Here is a 26409-nt window from a genome sequence, read left to right on the forward strand (position 1 = left end):
AAACGAGGGAATCAGCTCTATGTAAAATGGTTGGGATTCTATAGTTCACACAATAGTTGGATAAATAAAGCAGACATGTGATATAATTTGTATGTCGGCGCAAGAAGCCGGCAGCCTCAGCGCTTACGCGCGTAACTCTCGTACTACTTTTGTTTTGATTTAGACCACACGAGTATTGATATGAAGTTCCGATCTTTGTAATGTAGCAGGGGTAGGTAAGGTACCCAACTTCAATCCTAAAGTTTACCTTGGGGAAGTTGAGACACGCGAAAGCAGTGATAGTCAGAGACTCGAGCGTGAAGGACCGAGAGCGTCTCAAAATGCCCACACACCTACCCGCTGCTACAGTAGTGTTAGTTTTTTTTGAAAAGAATAAAAGAAGAGAGAAAATTCCGAACTATGAGTGACTCTCCCGATCACATCTATCCTCTATTAATAACTCTGACATGTATTTATTTTCAAAAATGACAGTAAAATATTCAATTATACAAAATATCTCCACATTCTCTTCTCTTATGCATGCATGTGTAACATATCATTAATAATAATAATATTTATCATAATAATAATAATATACTATTCTTCCGTACGTTTAATACAAATTTCATTTTCGGAAATTTTTTTTACGTTTCCAATAAATTTTTTTTCATTTTCTGGAAACTTTTTTTACGTGTTAATCAAATGGAAATTTCATTTTCAGAAAACTTTTCTTGATTTCTGGTAAACTTTTTTTCATTTTCTGATTACTTTTTTTCATTTCTGTAAAATTTTTATTTCGTTTCTGGAAAAACTGATAATTTGACAACGGATCGTCTCAGATGCTGAACATAGATATTTACAGAGTTTCTATCCTATAGCTATTGGGGGGCGGCGACGAACCCTCAAGGTACTGTGTTGGTCTGCCCAGGTATCAATTGCCGCTTGTCATCTTGCCAACTCAGAGCCAATTTTTTCTGAACGATGGTGCTAACTAGATATTTTTTGGTACGTTTTAAGCATTGAGGACAGGTCAACTCTTGGTAAGCCATCAGACAGCGCTTATAATCATCAAACGTGATGCTATTTATCGTTGAATTTTTTACACCCTTGGCACGCTTACTCACTTTTACGCCATTGTCATATTTTCCCCCATCCTCACCCATCGTAGTAAATGTGTACAGCTTTGCTCGCAGTCCCACAAATTCGGTCAAAATTTTACCGTTATTTTCATCCTTTATTAACCCTAGTCGTTTCTTGTTTTCAAGAGGAATACCATACACATTGTTGGGCGGATAGTCAGAGGTATCAAACATTACATCCACATCACGTTCGATGATATCGTAGATGTTCGATACCTTAAATTGATAAATAAGGCTGTCTGTGTCGGTATCCAACAATTTGACCCCGCTGATTGAAAAGTTGGACTTAACATGATTCTAGTGGAAATCATAGAAAATGATTTTCGATAGATCTAGAATTGATAAGCCGACGTAAATAGGTTGAGCAAAGTGAACTTTGACACGATCCAATTCAATGATAACTATATCCTCGTCAAATACGGTGCAGCTGTGAACGTTTGCTCGGGCAATAAGCGTTCCCGCACCACCTCTTCCCTCCCATTTTGTGACCAATTTTACATCTTTGTGATTTCGCATATTCTCCATAGTCTTGCCGAACACCGCGTTGCTTATTAGTTTATAAAAATTTTTCTCAAATTCGTTCCTAGACCGCTTGCGCATGTCTGTGTTGAGAGTGATTTAAGGCTCGAGCCATGGAGACTGTGCAAACTTCAAAATTCTATGCACTTTCGTTAATTTTAATCCTAAACTCAAACAATGTTTCAAATTTCTATAGTGCAATGTATACTTTGTTTTAGGATGAAGGGTGGTCGCGAGTTTGGCGATTTTACTACCTGGAGGAGTGAAATGCTCAGGACAAAGAGGTAAGTCTTAATGATCCTCGTGGAGTTCTACAGGGTAGTCTAAATCTACCTCCAGAAAGTAACCGATCGGTGAATCGATCGGGTGGTTTGTTATATCAACATGCTCATACTCCCACTTGAACGAGCCGACTGGTAAATGCACGCTCATAGCTACACCGTACAGATTATTCACGTCAAAATACGTGAGGTATGACTCCGCTTTGTTTGGATCAAAATCTTCACCCATAAACCTGTTATTGGCCCGAGCGTGTCGATTAGAGAACTGCGCTACGCCGCCTTTAATGCTCCTTTCAATGAGTAACACCATTTCAGGATTGTCTAAAAGTTGTAAATTTACCCCCGTGTATTTGAGTGTAGCGTCGAAAGCAAGTCCCGATGCTGTGTAGATGTGCAACGGATCTAAATCGTATGTTTTGAAGCAGCTAGCGCGACAATTATCGAAAATATCGCTAAGCAAAAGAACATCAGTCTTTAAAAATAAATCTGAATATCCCCTCAATGACTCTAAATGGAATTTCCGCGAAACATTTTTAGCATGCTCGTAATCGGCGTCTGAAATATTTGCATCGCAGAGGTGGAAGTAGAAATGCGTCTTTGCAGGTAATCGCATTTCATCGAGTTTCCTCGAACAATCAACGTTTTCATAGCGAAAATCGCCTTTGCGAGTCATCAAACTGAACTCAGTCGGATTACTATAAAATTGACGTATCATGTGTTTGTCGGCATCATTCAAATATGACGAGAGTTTATCGATACTGCTAGCCATAAATCGAAACGAATCGATGAATCTTAAGTGCATCATTGTCCCATCAATGCGTTTCGTGAAGGATATATATTTTTCCTTATTTGTGGGTAGCAGTGTAATTTTACCGGGGAAAGTCGACGCTAGGGATTTTATTGAAAAGTGCGAATTTCAACCGGACGAATTGTGAAAAACTATTGGAATTGTATGCGTCTCTCTGAAATTCAAATTACACTGATTTTTAGCAGGACCACGACATTTACCCGTAAAGTGACAGTGATCCTGACACTTTTTCTCCTTAGGGGTAAACGGTTTTTCGCAAATATAAAAATTCTTTGCGCGCATGTGACGATCGCGTTGCACTTCGGTAAGAGACTCCATCGGAATTATGTTTTTGATGCGTGACTCTACTTGAATCAATAAATCTTTGAGCTGCTGCATGTAACAATCTATGCACTCGACACCGCGTTTACCGTGGAACTCCGATGAAGTCTCATAGTAAGTGCAATGTACACATTACACCACAGTGTGCGGGACACGCTTTTGAATTTCATAAGTCTTACGAATTTCAAATTCATCTACGGGTTCGGGGATTAATATACATTCGAGATCGGCGTATACGACAAACAGAACGGTGCATTTGTTTTGAAAATTTGAAAATGTTAAATCTTTAGACTTGGGAAATTCCATGCGTACTTTATTTAGCATAATGCAATCTTGTCGGTGATTGTCGTAGGCATGTTTCACGCTGAAGTGGCGCAAACATCTGTCACATAAAAACAGTCGACCATCATGATCAGACAATTGTTTGCTCACCAATCGTGAAATATCTTCGATCCAAGCAAAGTGAAATCTCGGTGCAAACTCGCAAGCCATGTCGTCTTCCGGATTACTCTCACCCATTAGAAGATGAATCGTGTCAATGTTTACGCTATGCAAATTTTTACTTAGAACAATTGGCACGATGACGCTTTTATTCGATTTTGCATGATGCGAAAAAGTTTGAGATTCTATCCCATATACATTGATGCGCAAATTATTCAATTCCTCAAGCTTTTTCTCATCATGTTGAGTAGCAGGAAATTTGATACCTGTACAGTCCAACTCGGATATATAGCGACGATAATGGTTAGTCCTATCGGTGTTGGTGTCGACTGGGTAGAGGGCTGCTGTGACGAACCAGAGAAGGCATCTTTCGTCCCCGTTCCACACGTTCACCACCGCTTTCTTCCGTTGAATATCCTTGAGCAGCTCGATGAATGTTGAAGCCCCCGCGGCGAGATGCTGATAGCGGTTGATGTTTACAGCGATGTTGAGGATCTTAATCGTACTCCAGCCGGAATCACGTTGTTCAAAATCTTCCACCTTCGATAGCAGATCATCCCGTGCACGTGTACACCAACCATCTATATCGCTCGATGGGAGAAGAATCGCCACGTTGGATGTATTGAAGCTCTCAACTTCGGTGGAGATCTCTTCGTGCTTGGTATTTTCGAATTTGCACGATAATATGAGGTTGACCTTCACATTTCCCTCCTCGCGCAGTATCAGCTCCAACTCCTCGGTGATGACGCGCTGTGCATCGTTCAGAAAGGCGTCCAAATTTTTATGACGGAGATTTGTGACAATCCCCGTTCGGGTCCTGCTAGCAAACGCGCTGTCGATGTCGTTTCACTGTTCACCCGCAGGAGTACTGATATTTCCACCAGTCACCACTACGCGCTGCTGCAACTGCTTGATCTTCGTCACCCAAGATTGTAGGAGTGTGATTGTATGTTGGATCCGTATTTTCGCGGCAACGGTTGTTCCTCGTTGCATAGAAATATCGCGCAGAACTTGGGTATTCACAATTCCAATATCAGTCAAATGATTGATGACAGCGTCATTCTCTTCTCCGGGAGGTTGCTCTCTCAGCAAATTGCACGTCCCCTCCATCTGCTCTGCAAGTCCCATGTACGCTTCGACGGCCATGACTATAACGCGGATGATGAAGATATTCAGAAGTTTTCACTTGCACGTATAGCGTAAGACTGATGAGTCGTCAGATGCACCTTGCATTGTACAGATGAAGCTCAAGAATTAGGGGGCGGTGCGCACTGCGTTCTGCGCACCTTGGAGGGAAAAATAACGTCAGAGAAGATTGGGCCAACCCGTCACCCGTCCCGCCATCCCTAAATTTTTGAGGTTTATTGCTCTCTCGGTTCTGCAGAGATGATGCAATTCATGTGAAAAATTACGTCGGAGCTGACGGGCTCCGCAGTCCCCCTCCCACCATCCCTAATTTTTTGGGGTTTATTGCTCGTTTGAAGTCACCCGGTTCCACAGCTGCATCTTGCCTCAAAGCATGTTGGAACAGGTTTTTATCCTATTCCCCTCCCCCTCTCCGCGAACCTGCCGCCACCTATGATGGATACCCTCCTAAGCATAAAAATCTGTGCAAATGCTGCGAGTAGAGTACCAATGTATAGTTTCCCAAGCATGTAATAAAAATCGGTCACCAAAATGCAGGTGGCTAGCGGTGCAGGTATAAAAAAATGGGGTCCCAGACCCATTGCCCCGAATACCTACATTTATAACGTTGGACGGAAAAGTCTCTTGACCACCAACGCCCGGTGTAAATTCGAATAGGGATTTTGAAATTTTCGCGCAGTCGAAAATCTTCCGTGTACGAAAAGTGTTTGGTGAAGCGAGTGATGGAAAAGTGTTCGTTTGAACATTTGCAACCCTCCAGATACGAAAAACGTTGCAAACTGTGAAAAAGCAATCATTCGAAAACTTCAAAACGACAGACTTTGTAAGTACTTTATTATATAACAAGTAATTATATTTCAGATCCGAGTTCATATGTCCGCACCATTCATTTTCTATTTCGGTTTGCTCTTTTTACAGATTCTTCACTGCGATTTAATTTTGAAAAAAATGTCATCTCATTCTCTTCGAGACCATGCTTTAAATGATGATGATGATGATGATGATTGGTCGATCATTGATTGAGGTGAGGACGAGGAGGCGGAGGAAGAAATAATTATCGGCTTTTCCGAAGCAACATGCGAGTTCTCGCTGGAGGAGCTTCGGGAAATCGTTGAGGAGCAGCACGGGCTGCTCGAGTGAGACCAAACAGCATATATTATATAAATTATTATAATCATACACCGATAGAAATTATTATAGAAAAATGGAGAGTGGAAACTATAGCTATAATGACAGATGCTGAAAATACCAATGATGATGATAATGCGAGCGAACAGGATAACGATGATGATTTCATGGATTACTTGTAGGAATAAACCACGCTAAATTCACATTTATTGATTATATATTTTTCACAAGTAAAAATTTATAACAGTTGAATTTTGTATCACAAGAATGGATGAAAGTTATAAAAAATATAGATTTGTAATGTATCCTATTTCTACATTATAATTTTATTAAATAGTAAATTTTTTTAATTTTATGCATAAGCTATGACCAGCCTGGCTTATAAAATGATGCTGAATAAGACACTTGCCAGTAAAGACGAAAGAACGCGACCAGATTAAAAAAAAAAATAAAGAGCCGATCACGGTAATGCCTTGTTCGAATGCAGATGGGTCATGTAAATTACCTTTACCAGTGATTGGAAAAGAGAGCGTTCAAGAACATCTCGAAAGACGATTGTTAGCCGCAACCCTCGGCCCAACGCTCACGTGCCAGAGTCGGCTCAAAAGGCGCGAGCGAACCCGGCGCGGGCGGTTTTGCATGCATTCTAATGCAAAGGGAGCAGAGCCTTATGCACAGCACAAATGCCCGCGCCGCCGCTCCGCGCAGCCCACTTGGCCGGCCAGCCTCTCACCATGGTCCGTGCCGGCCTATAAGGCTACGACTGCTGGCCGGGAGAGAACACTGTCAGCGAATCAATCAAACGTCACCACAGCATCTCCGGCTCCAGCAGCACTCCGCATCCTCAATAAAATCGCTAACGAACAAAAATCAGTCCTTTTCAGGATTTTTCTTATTCTCCTTCTTCCTATTTTCCTTTCTCTCTTCCTGGCACAGTCCCCTAAACTTTTCTTTCTCTCTCTCCTTCTCTCTCGACGTGACGTAAGTACGCTTGACGCTTCTGCCTACTCTAATCTTTCGAACTGCTATTTCTGCTGCTCTTTGCCCTCGGGCGCTCTTCTTGCAGTTTCGTTGCACGCTCCTTTTTGCAACCTTCAGCCTATCATGATTTTCGCTGGAGGATGCACTCTTCACACACTGTCATCTTGACGCAAAGTCTTGGCTCTCGCTCCTAACCTCAAACTGCTACGCTTTACCTGGCTTCACTTTTCTCCTGCACGGCTTTCTTCTGCTCTTCAAAACAGCACATGAGGCGACATCTCTCGAGGCGACGGCGAACATCATCATCAGTTCAGGTCGGTGCGCCACTTTCTCTCTTATCCTCTTCTCTTCCGACTGTCATCTAGTGAAGAGAAGGGTACCACGTTGCTTTGTCGGTAACTTATCAACTACATTTACCCTCTCGCACCCGCTACATTATCGACTGCCAGTAAGTTGCCGACAAAATGAGCAAAACAAGTGCAACTGGAGAGAAAGTTACGGATGCGCACCAAACCATCTGTGAGGTCTGTAATAAGAACATACAGACCAAGGACCCTAAACAGTGTGAGGTTTGTCACAACGCCTTCCACACTCGTTGTATGTCCTTTCGCTCCGTGCAGTTGAGAGGTGTTCCGATATTTGCGTGTGCCAAGTGTGTGGACTCTACCAGCAGGGCGAGACTGGATGCCTCGCTCAATGCCATCCTGAAGGGCAGTAACACCAAGAAGAAGCCCTCCTCGGCGCCCCAATCGACCACCTCCTCGCGCAACCATTCTCCTGTGCGCCCACCTAATACGGCCACTATCGGAAAGGACGTCAAGCTGCGGGATATTTTCGAGGCCATCAAGGAAATTCGCGAGGGGCAGGATGAGGCAGCGGAGTCCCTTAGGGTCACCGTCAACAAGGTCTCAGGGTTGGAGACGAGGCTTGGCCTTCTTGAGACTCGGCTCAACGTCCTAGACGACCTGCCCCAGCTCCAAACTCGCATAACAAATGCTGAACAGACTATCGCAGAGCTGCGGGCACAAATAGAGGTCGTGCTGTCTGGGCCACCTCCTCAGCAGTCCACCAGCAACAACAACACCCTGGACAACGATGCTGGCAACACTGTCCCCTCGGAAATTGCCAGTCTCCGAAGGGAGCTGCTGAAAATAAAGCAGCAGCAGGAGATCAACAACAACAACAACAAAAGCAGCAGAGAAGTGGTCGTCTCGGAGCTGCGTTATACGAGGGAGACTTCCATCGATCTCCTGGCCTATGCTGTGGTGTCCGCCCTCGACCCTACAGTCCCCAGAAGGGACATTGCGGGGGCAAGAGTCATGGGAAGACTGGACGAGACCATCGACGTCAGGGCCCCAGACAGCAGACTTCCTCCCATCGCTGTTACATTGTCCTCCGATGCCCTTGCCCGCTCGACCATCAGGGCGAAGATCCGGAGGGGCAGGCTGCACACGGCTGAGCTCGACGCGAGTATCCTGGAGGAAGCAAGGGCCCCCCACCATCAAGGGCTCATCAATGTCAATGAACTGCTCCCTCCAGCGATACAAAAGCTCTGCGTCAGGACCTGGCGGGAGGTCAGAAGGAGACCTGGTTGCCGGTCTTACATCAGGGGCGGGAGGATTTACGTCCGGTCCACGGCTGCGGCAGAAAAGGCCACTACCATCAGTAGCGAGGATGATCTGGCGGTTTTTTTATTGAGGAACCCGCCAGCAACCCCGCCACCCAGCAACAGCAACCCTTCAACCAGCAACAGCAACAACAACAACATCAACGACAACTCCAGCAGCCACTGAGGAAAACGTCACACACACACACGTATCATTCGCCCAAAGCCACCATCTCACTCATCTTCTGCAAGCTCATCTTCATTTTCATCCTCTTCTCCCAAGGTGTCTCTGTCCGCGGGATTAAGGGCCTGCCACTTCAATGCAAACTCACTTACGGGTCACATTGAGGCGGTTAGGCTCTTCTTGTCTACTCGTCCCTTCTTCCACATTATAGCTGTGACTGAAACTTGGTTAGATGACAATGTACAGTCTATCCCTCTTCTCGACGACTACATACTGTTCAGACGGGACAGAAACCGAAACGGTGGAGGTGTGGCCCTCTACATACACAGCACCTTGACAGCTACGATCATCGCTTCATCTGAAAACACCTGGACGGGCAAGCCAGGCAAGCCGGAGTACCTTTTCTGTGAGATCACTGCTAAAGGCATAACACCTATCTTTGTAGGAGTTGTTTATCGCCCGCCGCATGCCCCTTTCATCCAGGGCAACGATTTCATAGAAAGGCTCACAACTTGTATGCACTCCTACTCCACGAAACTCATCATGGGTGATTTCAACGCCGATCAGCTCTCCTCCTCTGAAGATGCCAAGTTCATCAGGGCCTTCATTGAGGAGAACTCCCTCCGGTCAGTTCCGTATGGTGCTACGCATCATAAACCGGAAACTGACACCTGGCTTGATCTGTGCCTAATTGACGAACAGGATCGCCTGCTCGCCCACTGGAAGACAGACACACCGTTCATTAATGGACACGATCTTATAACGGCCACTCTCGACGTACGGATGCCACGACACGTACCTAAATCTTACACTTACAGAAACTACAAAGGCATCTGCAATAAAAAGCTAACTGACTTCCTCAACGCGCGCGACTGGTCACTACTTCACACCTCATCACTTGACGAATGCATCACATTACTCTACACTAACCTGACTGACGCCATAAATCATCTCGCCCCATTACGCACAATGACAGTCGGACTCAAACGTCACCCGTGGTTCACCGCGGCTCTTCGTGACATTCTGAAGGAGCGTGACAGACTCTACAGACGCTTTCGCAGATCACGTCTCCCCCTAGATCTTTTTTTCTATAGACTAGCCAGGGATGATGCTCACAGGCAGGTTGAGGAGGCTAGGCTGAACTACTACCATTCACGCCTGTCCTCCATAACTGATGTCGGCGAGATCTGGAGAGAACTTGAGAAACTCGGAATAACAACACCCAGGGAAAAACCACCATCTCGCTTCTCCAATGAAGACCTCAACACGCATATTAGTGGCATTTCCAACGATCCATCTGCCCCCGCTGTTGAGGACTATCTGCGAAGGCTCGAGGGTCTGAACATCCACACAAGCTTCGATTTCAGGGAGATAAGGGAGTCAGACGTTTTAGCAGCAATATCGCATTTTGACTCTCAGGCAAGAGGCAGCGACGGCATCCCCCAGGTTGTCATTCATAAAGCAATGCCCGTACTCGCACCCATACTCTGTCGTATTTTAAACCTGTCTTTGTGCGAGTCGCACTTCCCCTCTGCCTGGAAAAAGTCACTAGTGCACGCTCTAAACAAAGTCAGCTCTCCAACAGCTTTAACTGACTATCGTCCGATCTCTCTTTTGTGCTTCCTGTCCAAGGCGTTGGAATGGCTGGTCCACAGACAAATCTCAGAACATCTTGAGACTAGGCTTTACCTGGATTGTCTACAAACTGGTTTCTGCGCCGGCCACAGTACTCAGTCGGGCCTAATTAAGCTGACTGACGATGTTAGGCTGGGCATCAACAAAAAGAAGGTAACACTTCTCCTTCTCTTCGATTTCAGCAAGGCCTTTGACACGGTGTGCCACGTCAAGCTGCTTGAAAAACTATCCACGTTCGGCTTCTCCAAGCAGGTCATCCGCTGGCTCGCCTCGTACCTCTCGGGCAGAACACAAGCTGTCATTGGTGACAACGGTGAACTCTCCATCTTTCGCCCACTTAACACGGGAGTACCACAGGGTTCCGTCCTGGGACCTTTGTTATTCTCGTTGTACATCAATGACATCAGTTTCTGCCTTGACTCTGATATCTCACACCTCATATACGCGGATGACCTGCAAATCTATACTCAGTGCCATCTCGAGGAGCTTGACTCTTGTTCCTCAAGGATGTCAGCTAATGCCGAAAGGGTATCGCGTTGGGCAGCACACAATCATCTTAAACTAAACGTACTCAAAACTCAGGCAATTGTCCTGGGTTCCCCCTATTACATAAATGCTTTGCCTTCTGTTGCTAACACCTACATCATCATAGGAGGAGCCCGGGTCAATTACCAATCTTCTGTCCGCAGCCTGGGGTTGGTGCTTGATGCCAAGCTAAACTGGAAGGATCACGTTACACAATTGTGTAAGCGTGCCCACTCCCTCATGTACAGACTCTACTTTTTCAGGAAGAGCACCAACCTGGGACTGCGCAAACACCTAGTGCAAGCTCTCTTGTTCCCAATCATTGACTACTGCTCACTGGTATACTGTGACCTGACAAACGAACTAGACACTAAACTGCAAAGACTGGCTAACTCTGGCATCCGTTACATGTACAGTGTAAGGAGGGATGAGCACATCTCCCCTCACAGGCGCGAGCTGCAATGGCATACCACCGCTGGTCGTAGGAAATATTTCATGGCCTGCTTTTTAAGAAAAATTTTCAACACTGCTACACCAGCTTACATCCTGGCCTTCTTCGACTTCCACGTTGCACTCAGACCTGTGAGGGGGGAGGTGACACCTCTAGACATCCCCCCCTTCGCCACAGAGTCACTGAGAAATTCATTTCATATCAGTGTCTCTTATCTATGGAATTCATTACCGCCTCATCTTCGCAACACTAGAAACATCTCTCACTTTAAAACACTGGCTAAGCTATATTTCTTGGAACAGGAGAAATAGTTCTCTGCGTCCACTCACAAACACCACACATAAACACATTACCCTACACGTCACCTCATTTCATTCCACACGCTCACACAAATATACTATACTCTTTTACATTAATTCTGTAAAATTAATAATTAATTCTATTTTCTATGTATTGTACAACACAATGTACATTAATAAATCTAAATCTAAATCTAAAATCTAAATCTCTCTTCCTTTTCGCTCTTTTCATCTATCTTCACCGCCACCATCCCCCTCTTTTTTCACCACCCCCTCCGCGGGCCCACGCGCTCGAAGTCTGTGTAAGCACGGAGGACCCCCCACGGCTCCGCCAGAAGCAAGCCTCATAGAGGCTTGTACCACGCGTAAGCCAACGTGACCCATCCCGCGCAGTTTGTACGCGGGACCCCCGCGACCTCCGTCGCAACTCGTGGGACCCCGCCGGCGCCCGCAGCCTCTCATCCGTCATCCTCGATCCCTTCCTCACCTTCCCCGCACCTCATCTCCCGTCCTACTTCCGGACCCAGTACATACGGAGCCCCGCACATAAAGAGGTAACCTAAACCCTCCGCCTTTTCCTTCTTCCTCCCCCCCCCCCTCCCCCATCCCAGCTCTTTTTTTCAAACCTGCTTCGGGGTACCCCCCCCCCCCCCCTGTCCTAAATACCACTCACGCCAGTCATCAGAGTCATTCGCAATCTGTCACAAGTGGATAACACGATTTTCTATTGTACTATACACACCAAGCAAGTGCATGGATGAGTCAGGCTATATTTTGAGTATTGTTCAAAGAGTTTGTCTCTCACGAATCGATAATTCTTCAGAAACACGACTTACCTTCGAAAGCTGTATTGATCTTATATAATGCTCCATCACATCTGATACCGGAAGTTATAAATGTTGATGGCTTCGCGGTATTATTTTTACCACCAAACGTAACCTTCCTGATCCAACCAATGGATCAGAGAATGATAGCAACAGCGAAAGAGAAATACAGGCGCTTACTTGTATCATTCATATTGAATGGCGCACAGAATAATTTTTCAGCGAATGCCAATTGAAATCTATCAATATGAAAAATGTGATTTTTTGGATGACTGAAGCATGGGATGAAGTCTCACTTGTCATGATATCTAAATGCCAGAAGTCACTATTGCCAGAAAAATCATCTACTACCAGTGCAGAATCGTCAGAAAAAGTGAATACAGAAATTGTCTTACGCGTTCTCCGGCGAGTAATTGTTTACGAGTCAGCAACCAGAGAATCAACTAGAAATTGGCTATCTAATGCCAATAATGTACCTTTGATGAAGCCTTTATAGATCTCATAGAGATCTCTATTTTTGTGGAATATCTGAAATGAATCTTCAATTCATTCCACCTTGGAGTCCATACGTACATACAATCATTACGAAATTTGAAGAGAAACATATTCATTTCGTGTGTGCGAAAGGTTATGTGTTTGATTGCCGGCACGCTCGAGCCGTTACACGGGATTGGTCAAAAGGCGGTTACGGAGAGCCATTGAAAGAGGCGCTGCATAGTTGCGTTTTTTCCAAGAATTTCACACACCTACAGCTCCCAGGACGTGCAACTATACAGAGTTTACTGTATCCACTTTCGCTGTATATCCTCTACTTGGTGTCGCATAAACACGAAAACAAAAAAAAAAGTTCTGAAATATCTCATTTGCTGGCATGTAAAGTATCCCGTCTTGGAGTTTCGGATGCGTGACCCTCGTCCAAACGCTGTATTCTACTTTATCCACAGTCACTATAGTGAGATCTCTAATCTGGATTTTGCCTAGAGTTCGAGAAGCTATTTGTATCGAGTATTGAATATGCGACGTTACAATATATACCACAGTAACAAATTTTATTTAAATTTTCATCCTTACCCAGAGATTTGACCTCATTGTGGAATTCATGTAGCTGCTGATTCAACATTGTGCCATAAATGCGAACTATTTGCTTCTCTGCCGGAAATGTCATATTAATCACATTGAACTTAGTGAGTAGCCGATTCGTAATTGAATTACGGCCACCCCCGGGTGGTCCCATTGCAGCTAATAATTGCATCTTTTGAATGTATTTTCGAGTTTGCTTTTGTCGATCGTACCTATAATAGACGAATACATCTTTTCAATAAGGTTAATACGGAGAATCAAAGTCACTGCAACTCAATAGTTATTAATAAATTTTCCACAATACTATCTTTGTATTAAGAATGACTAAAAACAATCGATTATTTTTTCCAGATTAATTGAATATTATAGGTTATTTTTGAAACTTGATTAATGGACCAACTCGATTATTTTTCCTCACTGTTTGAGAATCGGTATTCTCAAAGGCATCTCTCAAGAAGCAGCTGTCGCTCAACGTGACCTAGCCAAAATTATCCATTATCTCTGAGAACGCGCCTAGTTACCGGCTCTTCTAGCTGGCAGTCAGTATTACTTCAAGTATCATTGTGCTCGCACTTGGATATTAACAGTACACTTTCAATTCAAAAGTATCGTGATACAATTCATGCGCTGCTTCTCAACTGATTAATATAATCTAGACACACTCATACATTAAAAAGTGGTTCTCAAGTGCTTAATAGAATCTAGACACACTCATACATGGAATAGCACACTGATCGAATTGTACATTGAATAAAACTTAACTTATTTGCAATGTTCTGAGTTCTTCTCATCACACATTTCTCAACACTCACCATCGGTGTTTGATTTTTAATTCCAAGAACGATGAATTACAATAATAATTTATGTGATTAGACTATCAATTATTATCATTGTCTTACTTACTAAGTACCTATTTGATATAATTAGTGAAAGGCGAATGTATTTTTAGCTGAAATTGAAAATATTTTAATAAAACTATGAATTATCAAAAAAAAAAATCCGTTATTAAGACAAAGACAAAGATGTTCACGCAACTTTGTTATTATTATTACGTGAGTTTGCAAATTTATGACAATAAATATTTTAGTTTTCATTATATTCGTATGTTGTACCTATTTATCACTTATAAGGTGAAAAAGAGTCACAACAACAGATTTACTTCCTTATTTCACATTACTACCAGTTCAACGTTATAGTGATTCAAATTACGTACTTATTGTCCGCGCCAGAAGTTCGCGGGCCGAGACTCGAAGCGTCTGTTACGTACGTTCGCTTGGCCGGTGAGGGCGCAGCGCGAGTTAGTTAGTCTCGAGCGCTCGAATAGGTAGGACGTATTAGGCTTTTCCTTTACCCGCGCGCGTCGATTATTCTGTTTCTCGTAGTTTTAAGATTTATGAGTTTCAGATTGGTCTAGGGAAACGCGGTTCACCCTCTGGTGATCGGAGGTGCCCGTCTCCGAGGCGAGCGTCGACGCGGCGACATATTGTCGCCCGAGCACTTCAGCGTTGGATCCCCGAGTCGTCGGGACCGCTGTTTGCACGACTATGGGCCACCTTGATGCTCCCCCTTACCCGCTTCCACGTTAGCGACGGAAGTTGCGGTTCATGGTTTACTCATATGCGTTTTTGATAAGGAACGCACCAGCGACCGTATTATCCTGTATTATGATAATTTGATTCGCAGTTAATAAACATTTGACTTGCTTCGGCTTTTCCCTCTACCCCGTGAGGGTTTTTATGCCGAAGCAAGCATCTTGTCTTTCCCGCGAAATCGTGTTATTTATTTATTCACCCTTTCACTCACTCATCCCATCCCGATTGGAGTTAGAGAAGAACTCTGGTCAAACGACTAAACAGACAACGTACTGAAATTTGCTAAATTTTGGTTTTAAATCCACCGTTTCAAAGAAATACGAAATAATCGATTAATCCATTAATGTTTACCGAATCAATCGAGTTGTGTTCGATTATTTTTTCAGACTCGATTAATCGATGCATCGATTATTCTTAGCTCAGTAAGCATTGTTATTATGTACTTATAAAGTTTATAACGTAGAATAGTTCATTTGTATAGGGTACGGTTATCAATTACACCTATAAGTGAAAATATCTAAAAATGGATAATAGAAGCCTTAAAATGAATGTAGAATCAATAGTCTTCAGTTACCAAAATCCGTATCCTATCCACTGACGTATCAATTCTAAGGGGGGCTGAGAACCATAGATTTCTTTCATCGGCATATTGAAGTCATCCATAAATGTGATCATAGTCTTGTCAGCGAATGGAACGTACACACCTTTCGTTCGTTTTTCGATCCTACATTCTATAGCTTCCTGTAAGAGAATTGGAAAGAAATAGTAAGTAATCTGTACTAAGACATAGGTCATGATTGAAATGATAATAAAAATGATTTGTATTATCTATTAAAAAGTAGATGGTTGGTGAAGTTGAGTATAATCAAGCAAAGTTCTCGATTAAACGAGTTCTCAATTGTAACGATTCGAATATAACCGCTCGATGAGCACGACACGAGCGGATGAAATTACAGACATGGAGTGGGACACCTGGTTACCAATTTCAAATTTAAGAAGAAAAAGAGGGTCTTGGTCAACGTCTCTCTAGGAAGGAGGTTCGGAGGTTCCCATCTCCTAAATTGTACATCAAAAATCGAGAATCGATAAACGTACAATAAAAGTGAATTTTACCATGAAGAAGAACATTTAAAATTAATTAGTAAAAACTCCGAAAGCCACAGAAAAATTAAAGAAAGACGATTTAAAACGAAAAACAATTAAACATAGTGCAACCAAGAGTATCGTGCCTCAATGAAAGACAATTCTTTACAATTATTTCTAGTTTTAAATATATATATTGTAACGCTAAATTCTGTCACCCTCGGAGGAAGACTTACCGTTGACACTTTGGCGCGATTCTCCACTTATTCAGAATATGAAACTATAACAAAATCAATAATGTTGGGCGCCAGACACGTTAGCGTCGATTTTCAAACAATAATATGAATCAATAAAAATAACACGAAACCGTACGAAAGATAAATAGAGAACGGTAGCTTTGAAACGAGGGACGGTAGTTAATAGAGAAAAATGAACGTGGGTCGGGAGAAGCGATATAATGCAAGAATTTACTTAAACTACACGTCACTGGGCGACGTGATCTTATCCAAGTTGCAAATGACGCTACGAAAATTATTATTCTGTCAATTGAAAACGAGAGAACTCTACTGCAATCGGTAGAAAAAAAGGTAACGATAGCTCGGTAGATAATACGACGAATTTACCATAGATCATAACCAGTACGAGAGATTGACATTCATTAACAATTTACAAAATCGGTAGCGTAAACGATCGACTAGATAACTTTCGGTAGAATTATTCATAAACGATAGAATCAATAATTTATAATGATCACGGATCTGAGGAATTAAACAATGAATTCCTAAACATAACTTTCGAGAGAATACAAAATGCAAAATTATGAGAGAGTGAAAATTTCGGAAAGTTCACAAAATAAAGAAATACACTAAATACACCGCAGTACAAAAGAATCAAGAATAATACGCAGAACTTAACTTAACAAGATACAGAGAAAAGAATAACAGGCAAAAATAATATAGAATTGCCAATAGCAATAGAAAAAGGTGCGGTAATATTTAGAGGCTGATTCTATGCTCGGTTATACTCCAAGGAACTCGACACACGATACAATAAGCACGAAAATGAAGAAAAATACAATAAGCAATAACAGAAATAAAATATAAGGCACACTACTATTACAAATAATCATGAAATGAAACGTAAAGCCAATAGGGCTCAAAATACGATAGAAAATACAGAAGCAGACTGATATAAATTCACAAATAATCAGAAAAGTCATAAATACAAAAGAATTAATTATTCGGCAGTTACGAGGTCGCTCAGACACGAAAATAATTATTTACTGAAATCATGCAGTCACACGGCGGCTTACTGCAACTCTAATCCGTGGACCATGATTCACGTAAAGTCGATGAATACCATAAGAATAGAAATTATGAGCAACTTCGTGACGATACAATACTGAGGCAGAAGCCTTACCTTACTAGATCATCTCAGGCACACAACACTGAAACTAATTTATATAAAACTTGTGATATTAAACAGGGGAAAACAGGGAGGACGGAAAGGACTTAAATTTACACGAAGAATCTAACGGTAGAGCAAAACGATTGTAAGATAGAAACGGTAGCGGTAGAGGAAGAAGGATCGAGAGCTTATATCGGGAGGATTCAGAAATTCGTGGCTGTCACTCAACAGGTCAAGCGTAGAATAGAAGGAGGTCGGAGTTCGGCTCACCGATCTCGCGGTTGTCGTGAGGTGATTCTTTTTTTCTTTGATTGGTTGGTTGACCCCCACCGCAAATAGGCCATCCCCCTGTGGCGAATATTGGTTACGGCGTGGTCATGCGTTTTCGAAGATTCCGCTAGATGTGGCGTAATGTGCTGCTCGCGATTTCGTCATTGACATCAACTTGTACGATTTAATAGCTGCTTCAATTTACTGTCCAGGTTGCCTATCATCGGGGACTTTTTTGACAGAGGCATACACAGGGTGCCTCTCGGTCAGAATTACCGAGTGGAGAGTGACGCCTCACTGTTCACTTCCACCGGCTTTTGTACAGGCAGTAGCCGGCTGCCTATACCCGAGGTCATGCAGTCAGACGGTTGGCTAAACCGTGGACCACGACCCACACAATTAGTCCTTGCTGACAGGAAGGCTGCGTCGATCCTCGGAAAGCTGACTTCATCAATCTGGACGTAGTGGGTTGGGGTCGGTCCGGCACCAGGCCGGTAAGTCGGAAGATGGCAGGCTACGGTCTGCCCTCCACGCCATCCTTACGGCATCCGATAGAGCGGGCGGCTGGTTCCTCCTTGAGGAGCGATGCCCTCGGCCGTCGGGAGGATTTTTATTTCCCTGTTCACCGGCAGTCGAGGCGATACGGAAGGTTCGGATGGATGCTACCCCGGTAGCAAGACAAGTGCACCAAGGTAGCCAGTATAGTCTGATTAGACCTTCGGTATGCGAAGTCGTCGAGAGCTGGAAACGGTAGCTATTGGTCCTTCGGTGGTCAGGATCGTTGTCGACCAAGTACCTTATTAGCGTGCGCCGAAGCGCGAAATACAGAATTTACAAAGAAAGAATTAGTTAAAAGTAGTTATTGCCTATTTAGTATCGAGTTCGGTTGGAGTACCCCGCCGAGGACGCGTAAACTAGAAATAATAACGGTTGTGTGCCTTTGTGACGGGCGACTCTGAAACGCCACGTCACAGTATATACCATTTTCAAACAATATACACATGGAGTGAATGAATGATGGAATGGATGACGAATGGATTTTAAATATAATGACGGCTCGTGTTTTAATACATCAAGAAATGGATAATATTGTTCTCTCCTAGTTGTACTTCATCAAATGTACGCAATCTTCATTAATTACGTAAAAAATAATTCTAAATTCAAATATCGACGATCAACTTGATATGGCGGGCAAGAACGATTCTCCGGACAAACCTGAAGAAGTTATATTAAAATGCAGCCGTGGTGCGAAAGCTACCATGGTAGTTTGTGTAATATGTGATGGTGCTCACCGGAGAGCAGATTTTAACAGAATAAAAGACGGAAAATATGTGAGTAATTGTCCAGTAATCTGTCCTGAACACAGTGCGCTCAATCTAACCTCAGAATCAGACAAAACAACACTGAATGAAGAAGCCAGAAAAATTATCCCTGAAGTGAAAATGACTGAAAAAAATAAATTACATAACGATTATTTACATAATATCAGCTTGAATGTATCAACAAACAGCCATAATAAAACAATCTTTGGCGATGAAGCGGAGGATGAGATACTCGCTATGAGGACATAAAACGAACTACTTCAACAACTGAATCATGAGTTACAAGGAAAAATGCACCTTGTTGAAGGAAAACAAAGACCTTAAAACTGGAAAAGCAAAAAACGCAAATGTGTGCTGGAATACGGCACCTAAAATGCGTATAACTAAAAAAGCGCCCGAGATAGTGATAACAGCAACTGAAGAAATGCGTAAAAAATCTACATATAAAGATGCTGTAACTATCCTCAGCCGGGAAACAAGTGTACCAATCAAAAAAGTAATCGGAAAAAAAATAGTTCGGTAATAGTAATATGTCAACATGAAGAAGATACAGAAGATTTATTGGACGTCTTGGGAACAAGAATGCAAGACCAATATGAAGTTAAAATGGACAAAAAAAAAGATCCTAGATTAAAAATTGTGGGAATGGAAAATGATTTGACTAAGGATGAACTAGAAATAGACTTGAATGCTCGAAATTTTCCTGCCTTTCAGGAAAAGTGCACAGTTGTACACATGTTCAAAAATTCAAAGAATCAAATGAGTGCAATAATTGAGGTGATGACAGATATGTATTTAGTAGTGAAAAATAATGGGTACAAGATGTTTGTGGGCCATCAAAGCTGTAAAGTGCATGATGACCTAAATTTAAAACCATGCATAAAATGTGGACGTTATGGACATAATTGGAAAAAATGCTCTAATCCTCTGAGGTGTTATAAATGTGCTGGTGACCATTGTATTGACGACTGTGATAGTGAAATCACTAAGTGTGTAAACTGTATATGTGGAAATGAGAAGTATACAAAACATAATGACGTCAATCACACAGCAACAGACACCAAGAAATGTGAATATTTAAAATCCAAAATCAACTACTTCATAGAGAATACGGACTACCCTACGCCACCTAATATTCCAAATCATTTGGGAAGAGTGGGAACGGTGACGAAACGCGCTACGGCACTGGAAAAGCAGACGATCAAAACATAACAGGCGAGGCAGAAGAAGAGGGGCACAATAAGACAGCAATAGAAGAAGAGGTGTTTGATTTTCGTACACTCAATGATACTTTAAAAGTGGAGAATGATATTATTTGTTTACTATTGAACATAAGAAGTTTACAAAGCAATTTTGAATTGGTAGAGTCTTTTATTGGTGGTATGAGAACACAACCACACGTAATAGAATGTACAGAATCGTGGAGAATACCATATCCTGATAGTTATAATCTCCCAGGGTATACAATGTATTATAACCTGGGTTCGATAAATCAGTCAGATGGGGTTGTAATGTATGTTAGGGAAGAATTACAACAAAACAGTACCACTGAAATTTTTGGGGATTTAAAGACATGAACTGCAACTATGAGAGTGGATAAAACTCTGTACAAGGTATCAGGCATATACAGATGCCATGACTGTAACAAAACCTACTTCGTCGAGGCACTCAAAGAGTTTTAGAAAAACCACATAAAGGACAAGAACCACATTATATTAGGATACTTCAATATCGATTTACTAAAACTGAGCGACCTAGATGAGGAAAATTATTTAAACCATTTACTTGAGAACAGATATATACCTCACTTTAATAGAATAACCAGGCCAAATACTACGTATCCTAAAAAAGGGTCATGTATTGGCAATATTTTTGTCAAAATCAAATAACAAATATAAAATCAGTGAAGCTGATGGTACCATATCCGGATCATTATCCATTGCTCTTGATGCTTGTGGGTGAAAATTCTCAAAAGTCTGACAGGGAATTTGATTTCGTTAATTACAAAAAACTAAAATTGAACTGTGAGAAAGAAGACTGGCACAAGATCAATGAAATATCTGATCCGAATGTGGCGGTAAATGCCCTAATTACTCTAATCAAATCTGTTACTAAGAAGTCAACCACAAAAAGAAAAGAAAAAGATCAGCAAGCTAGGAAAAGCTGGGTTACTCCAGCTATTATAAAATCATGCAGTACCAAAATTAAACTCTACAAATTATGGAAAGATGGTCCTGGAAACATGAACTTGAAAATTAGATACGCAAATTATGTTGAAAGTTTAAAGAATATCTTGCAAACAGCAAAAAATAATTATTATAGCAACCTAGCAAAAGCTAAAGTAGGGGATAATAAGAAACTTTGAAAATTCATAAACTCGCAAATCAAGGGCTCCAAAGAAAGAGCACACAATATCGATCACCTGAATTATAATGGGACAAGAATCGAAGATGACCAACAGATTGCCAATGTATTAAATGAGTATTTTAGTACAGTGGGAATTTCGTTGGCGAATAAGATAAATGCACCAAACAAACAAATCAGGATGCCCAACTTCAATTCAAAAACTGTTTACATGGAACCAATTAAAAGTGCTGAAGTATTCGGCACAATACATTCACTCAAAGAAAAAGCGGGAGGTGTCGATAGAATCAAAATTAGCATCTTTAAACAAATTTCATGATATATTTGTTTACCGTTGGAACACATTTTCAACTTGTGCATTCTGAAGTCTGTCTGGCCAGATGCTCTGAAAATGGCAGAAATATTTCCAATTTACAAAAGTGGATTCAGAAATCTTGTACAGAATTATAGACCCATATCTTTGATCTCGAATATAGCGAAAATCTTTGAAAAACTAATACACAAGAGGTTAGTTAAATTCCTAGATGTAAATAATATTCTTTCAAATTTACAGTTTGGTTTTAAGCAAAAAAAGGGCACAAATGATGCACTTGCTTTTGTAACGGATACCGTGTATGAAAATATTAACAAATCCTATGCAACAATTGCGACCTATCTTGATCTAGCTAAAGCCTTCGACACGGTGAACCATGAGATTCTATTCACGAAAATGTATCGATATGATATACGGGGCAAAGAACTAGAAATCATGAAAAATTATTTATCGGGCAGAACTCTCTTGTAAAGTTGAATAATATAAAGAGTAGATCAGGCCAGGTCGCGATGGGCGTGCCTCAAGCATCTATAGTGGGTCCACTATTATTTTTGCTCTTTATGAACGGTATTTTTGAGGAATTGCCGGAAGGCTGTATAGTCTCCTTCGCCGATGACACAGTGGTAATGAGTACTGACACAGATTGGCGGAAAGCTTGGGTAAAAATGTTAAACTATCTCGACTCAGTAGGTGATTGGTTAGCTCTCAATCAATTGACCTTGAACGTTTCCAAGACTGTATTCATTACCTTTGGTGCCTACAGGAATAGCATCCCAGTGGAGATTCAATTTAATATAAAGGGACAACACATAAAGCGAGTACACGCAACCAAATATCTGGGGGTCATCTTCGATTTTCAACTTAGATGGGATAGCCAGATTGAAGCGAATACTAAAAGAGTTAGGTATTTGCTGTACGTTTTCTGGAGGTTGTCACGTTTCGTTTGCGGGAAAATATTGATTATAATATATCATGCGCTTTTCGCAAGCATAACAGGCTATGGTATACTGGCCTGGGGAGGCGCCTACGACAACGTGATGGGTTCCTTGGAACGAGTACAGCAAAGATTATGGAAATTAATAAAAAAAAAGAAACCTGGTTTATTGGAACCCTTAAGGATAAAGGAAAAATATAAGCTAGAATGTCTATCTTATCATTATCAAAACCTGAAAGATCAATATTCGCAATCCTCGCGGAAAACCAGACATAAAACTATACTAATATCAAAGATCAATAAAACTATTGGCTTTAAAAATCATGCAATAGAAACAACAAATATGTACAGTAAACTCCCGCGTGAACTGAAAAGCCTAGAAGGTGATAAAAAGCAAACCAAGTCGGAAATTAAAAATCGGCATTCGCAGTATCGTAAGAGGATTGGTGTAGCACTATATATATTCTATAAAGTACACAAAAGTAGAAACTCGTTGAAGTCTTCGGGTTTTCGAATGAACACCATTTTTCACCACTCACTTTGTCAAACACCTGTTTCTGCACGAGGGATTTTTCAAAATGCTAGAGAAGTTTCAAACAGCTATTCGGATTTGAACGAAAGGAGACACGCTAACCCTCCACCGAGCAAAAACCAATTTTTTTCCCATCACATGCTCCACGCTCATATGGTTGGGGGTGTGCAGGCTCGGACTTGTTCGTTATAAAGAGTCATAAACCCCAAAATTGTATGTGCACAAAGCATCCGGTCAAGAGTCGACAAGACAAAATTTTTCTCACGCCAAACACTGCTCGCTATCTGCTTTTCGTTGACCGATTTTTCCCATCACTTGCCCCACGCTAACAAGGGGTGGAGTGTGCAGGCTCAGAATTGTTTTGTCATAACATTTTCTATTCTTTGATGGCTGCGGTGGTCCATCACTGCAGCCCTCCACCCAGTCACCACTGCGCGCTGCCCACTACCTGCTTTTTCGTTGACCGATTTTTTTCCCCCTCACATGACCCAACGGTGGTTGGGGGTGTGCAGGTTTTTAATTTTTGCTTAGCCACATGAACAGCCATATTGATCAATTTCACAACCTCTCCCCACTCACAATCCTGGATCGGTAAATACGCCGGCTTGCAACCCGATGCATGCACATTTTTTACACGGAAACTGTGAATCGTCTAAGAATTACAATAAAATATTCAATTATACAAAGCATCTCCACATTCTCTTCCCTTATGCATACAGGGGTAACATATCATCATCAGTAATGATGATAATAACAACGAGCAAAAGATCATAATCAAGACGTGGAAATGCAAACAATAAACGGTATTACGAATAGCACAAACGTTTTAGTAAATCAAAACACCATTAAAAATTTCTCAGAAGAATCCACAAACAAAGAGATCACGGCACAACACTAAAACTAAATTTTACCAACGTTATGTAACCAAGATAAACGACGCTACACTTAAACAAATTCACAGCTAAACCTGAAAATAATCTATAACTAACTTACAAGTTATTTGGAGAGGAAATGAGTTTCAATTCATAGACACAATAAAATAGGATATATAACGGGTTGATATATAACCCTTTGTTTTTATTTCAAAACATTAAAAAAAAGAGGCATTGAGGGGGATGTTTAGTAATTCCGGTGGTAAACCGCCCACAATACTTCCGGCCCGTGCCACGCCGGGTGATCCCTATCCTCGAAGGGGATGCGTTGCCCCCACCACCCATCGATGAGCCATCTGATGCCGAAGAAGTCTATGGAATCATCACCCTGCCATCGGCAGTCGTCAGCTAGCCCTCGAAAATATGCAATTTCACTTCGGATTTCCGCCCCACCTTGGCACCGTTGCTTGAAATCCTTTATACTGACCCACCCTAGGGACTCTAGAGTCCTCAATAGATACTGTAAACAAGGTTGAATAACCAAATTTGACTTAAAATGCTACACAAACACTTCGAATAAAAAAAGCGAAAACCATGTGCCGCAGAACACTATCATGAACAATGAACAATAAATCAAAATGAAGAATTCCCAAAACTTGAATACTTTTTCTTTCCACATATAAACACAAATAATCAAACGATTCAAAAACTCTTAAACATGTTACCATGAAAGCGTTTATAATGAGCAAGATGATGAAACTTGGTACTTAAAGAAATCTTCTCTAATTCGAGAACCATTTTTTTTCTTTTCTAACTATGTATTCTCATAACTCGTCAACTCAGTGAAGTTTGAAAAATGGATACAATTTTTCACGCAGCGACGCGATCTCAATTTCTTAGCCTCGGCTTCACGGTCACTTTCTGTACGCGGAGATAGTCCTCCTTGCCTATATCATCCATAGCTCTAACCCGACCCAACCCTGCGGAGTAAAAGCTAACCTGACCTAAGACGGTAGGATTTGACCTAACGTAACCTAACTTGACCCAAGACACAACGACCTAACCTAATACAACCAATCCCAATCCAAGACTGTCCAACCTAACCTAAATTGATAAAATACTTTCTGAAATGATTTATTCGATCAAGCTTGATCGCTAGCTGCGATAGTTCAATGATTTTTGAGCAATTTGCGGTTGGCGCGACGGCCTCGAGGTTTCTACAACCTGACCTACGTCAAGGCTACTCCAACTTAACATAACCTAACTTGAACCAAGACACTACAACCAAACCTTATATAACCCATTCCAACCCAAGACTGTACAACCTAGCCAACCTAATATAACCTAATCTTTTGCAGGTTTCCCGGTAACATGAAAAGACTTCCGTTTCCTCTATAGACGGGGAAGCTCTTGGTAACATTCTTTCATTTTCGTTGTTCTGTCGTCTACTGGTTCTCACTTTGTTACACGTACTACTTCTCATGCAATATAGGTAATGTAACCGGGCTTATTCACGTTTGAAAATACAAGTTCAGTAGATTCTAGCGAAGCTGTTGAAAGTGCGGTTTGCATCACAACATTTTCCAATCCGCATTGTTGTAGTACGATGACATTATGTAAAGCAATAATCTGATTTCCGACATGTCTTTCAAGACAGATTAATTTAGAATTAACGTATGTAAAAATATTCATATTCCTGGCCGTTATAAACATCAAGACGATTCACAATTCCATCGGTCTTATACAATTCATTAACCCTATTGGATACGCAATTTTTATTAACATCCCTAGCATCAACTTTTCCCCATAAAATTACACTGCTGCCAATGAATAAGGAAAAATATATCTTATTCACGAATGCGTTGATGGAACAATAATATGCTTGAGATTTATCGATTTGTTTTGATTTTTATGGCTAGCAACATCGTTTCCATAAACTTTCGACATATTTGAATGATGCAGATGAATACACAATGCGTAAATTCTGCAATAACCAGACTCAGTTCAGTTTGATGACTGGCAACGACGTTTTCCTCATGAATACGTTGATTGCTGGGAGAAGCTCGATGAAACTCAACTACCTGCAAAGAAGCATTTCTTCTCACACCTCTTTAATGCAAATATCTCAAACGACAATTACAAGCATGCTAAAAATGTTTGGGAAGAATTCCATTCAGAGCCAATGGAGAACTATAGAGATTGATAAATGCAAAACGGTGATCTGACCAGATGTCTCGAGACATATGATTTAGATCCGTTGCACTACTACATAGTGCCGGGACTTGCTTTCGACGCTATGCTCAAACACACGGCAGTGAATTTACAATATTCTAATCGACACGCTCGGGCCAATAACAGGTTTATGGGGAAAGA

The 26409-nt window shown here is 41.7% G+C and overlaps 1 protein-coding gene across 1 annotated transcript in view; it reads right to left on the reverse strand.

Annotated features, from left to right (window-relative positions):
* Window positions 1-26409, reverse strand: part of LOC107227614 (dynein axonemal heavy chain 2) — a 732784-nt gene that overhangs the window by 245147 nt on the left and 461228 nt on the right. The window contains exons 24-25 of the mRNA XM_046746102.1: window positions 15514-15680; window positions 13339-13559 (exon numbers count right to left, since the gene is read on the reverse strand). Coding sequence (XP_046602058.1) covers window positions 13339-13559; window positions 15514-15680 — 388 coding nt within the window. The remainder of the gene's footprint in view (window positions 1-13338; window positions 13560-15513; window positions 15681-26409) is intronic.

The sequence above is a fragment of the Neodiprion lecontei genome, chromosome 7 (genome assembly GCF_021901455.1).
Source record: "Neodiprion lecontei isolate iyNeoLeco1 chromosome 7, iyNeoLeco1.1, whole genome shotgun sequence".
In the NCBI taxonomy this organism is placed as follows: Eukaryota; Metazoa; Arthropoda; class Insecta; order Hymenoptera; family Diprionidae; genus Neodiprion; species Neodiprion lecontei.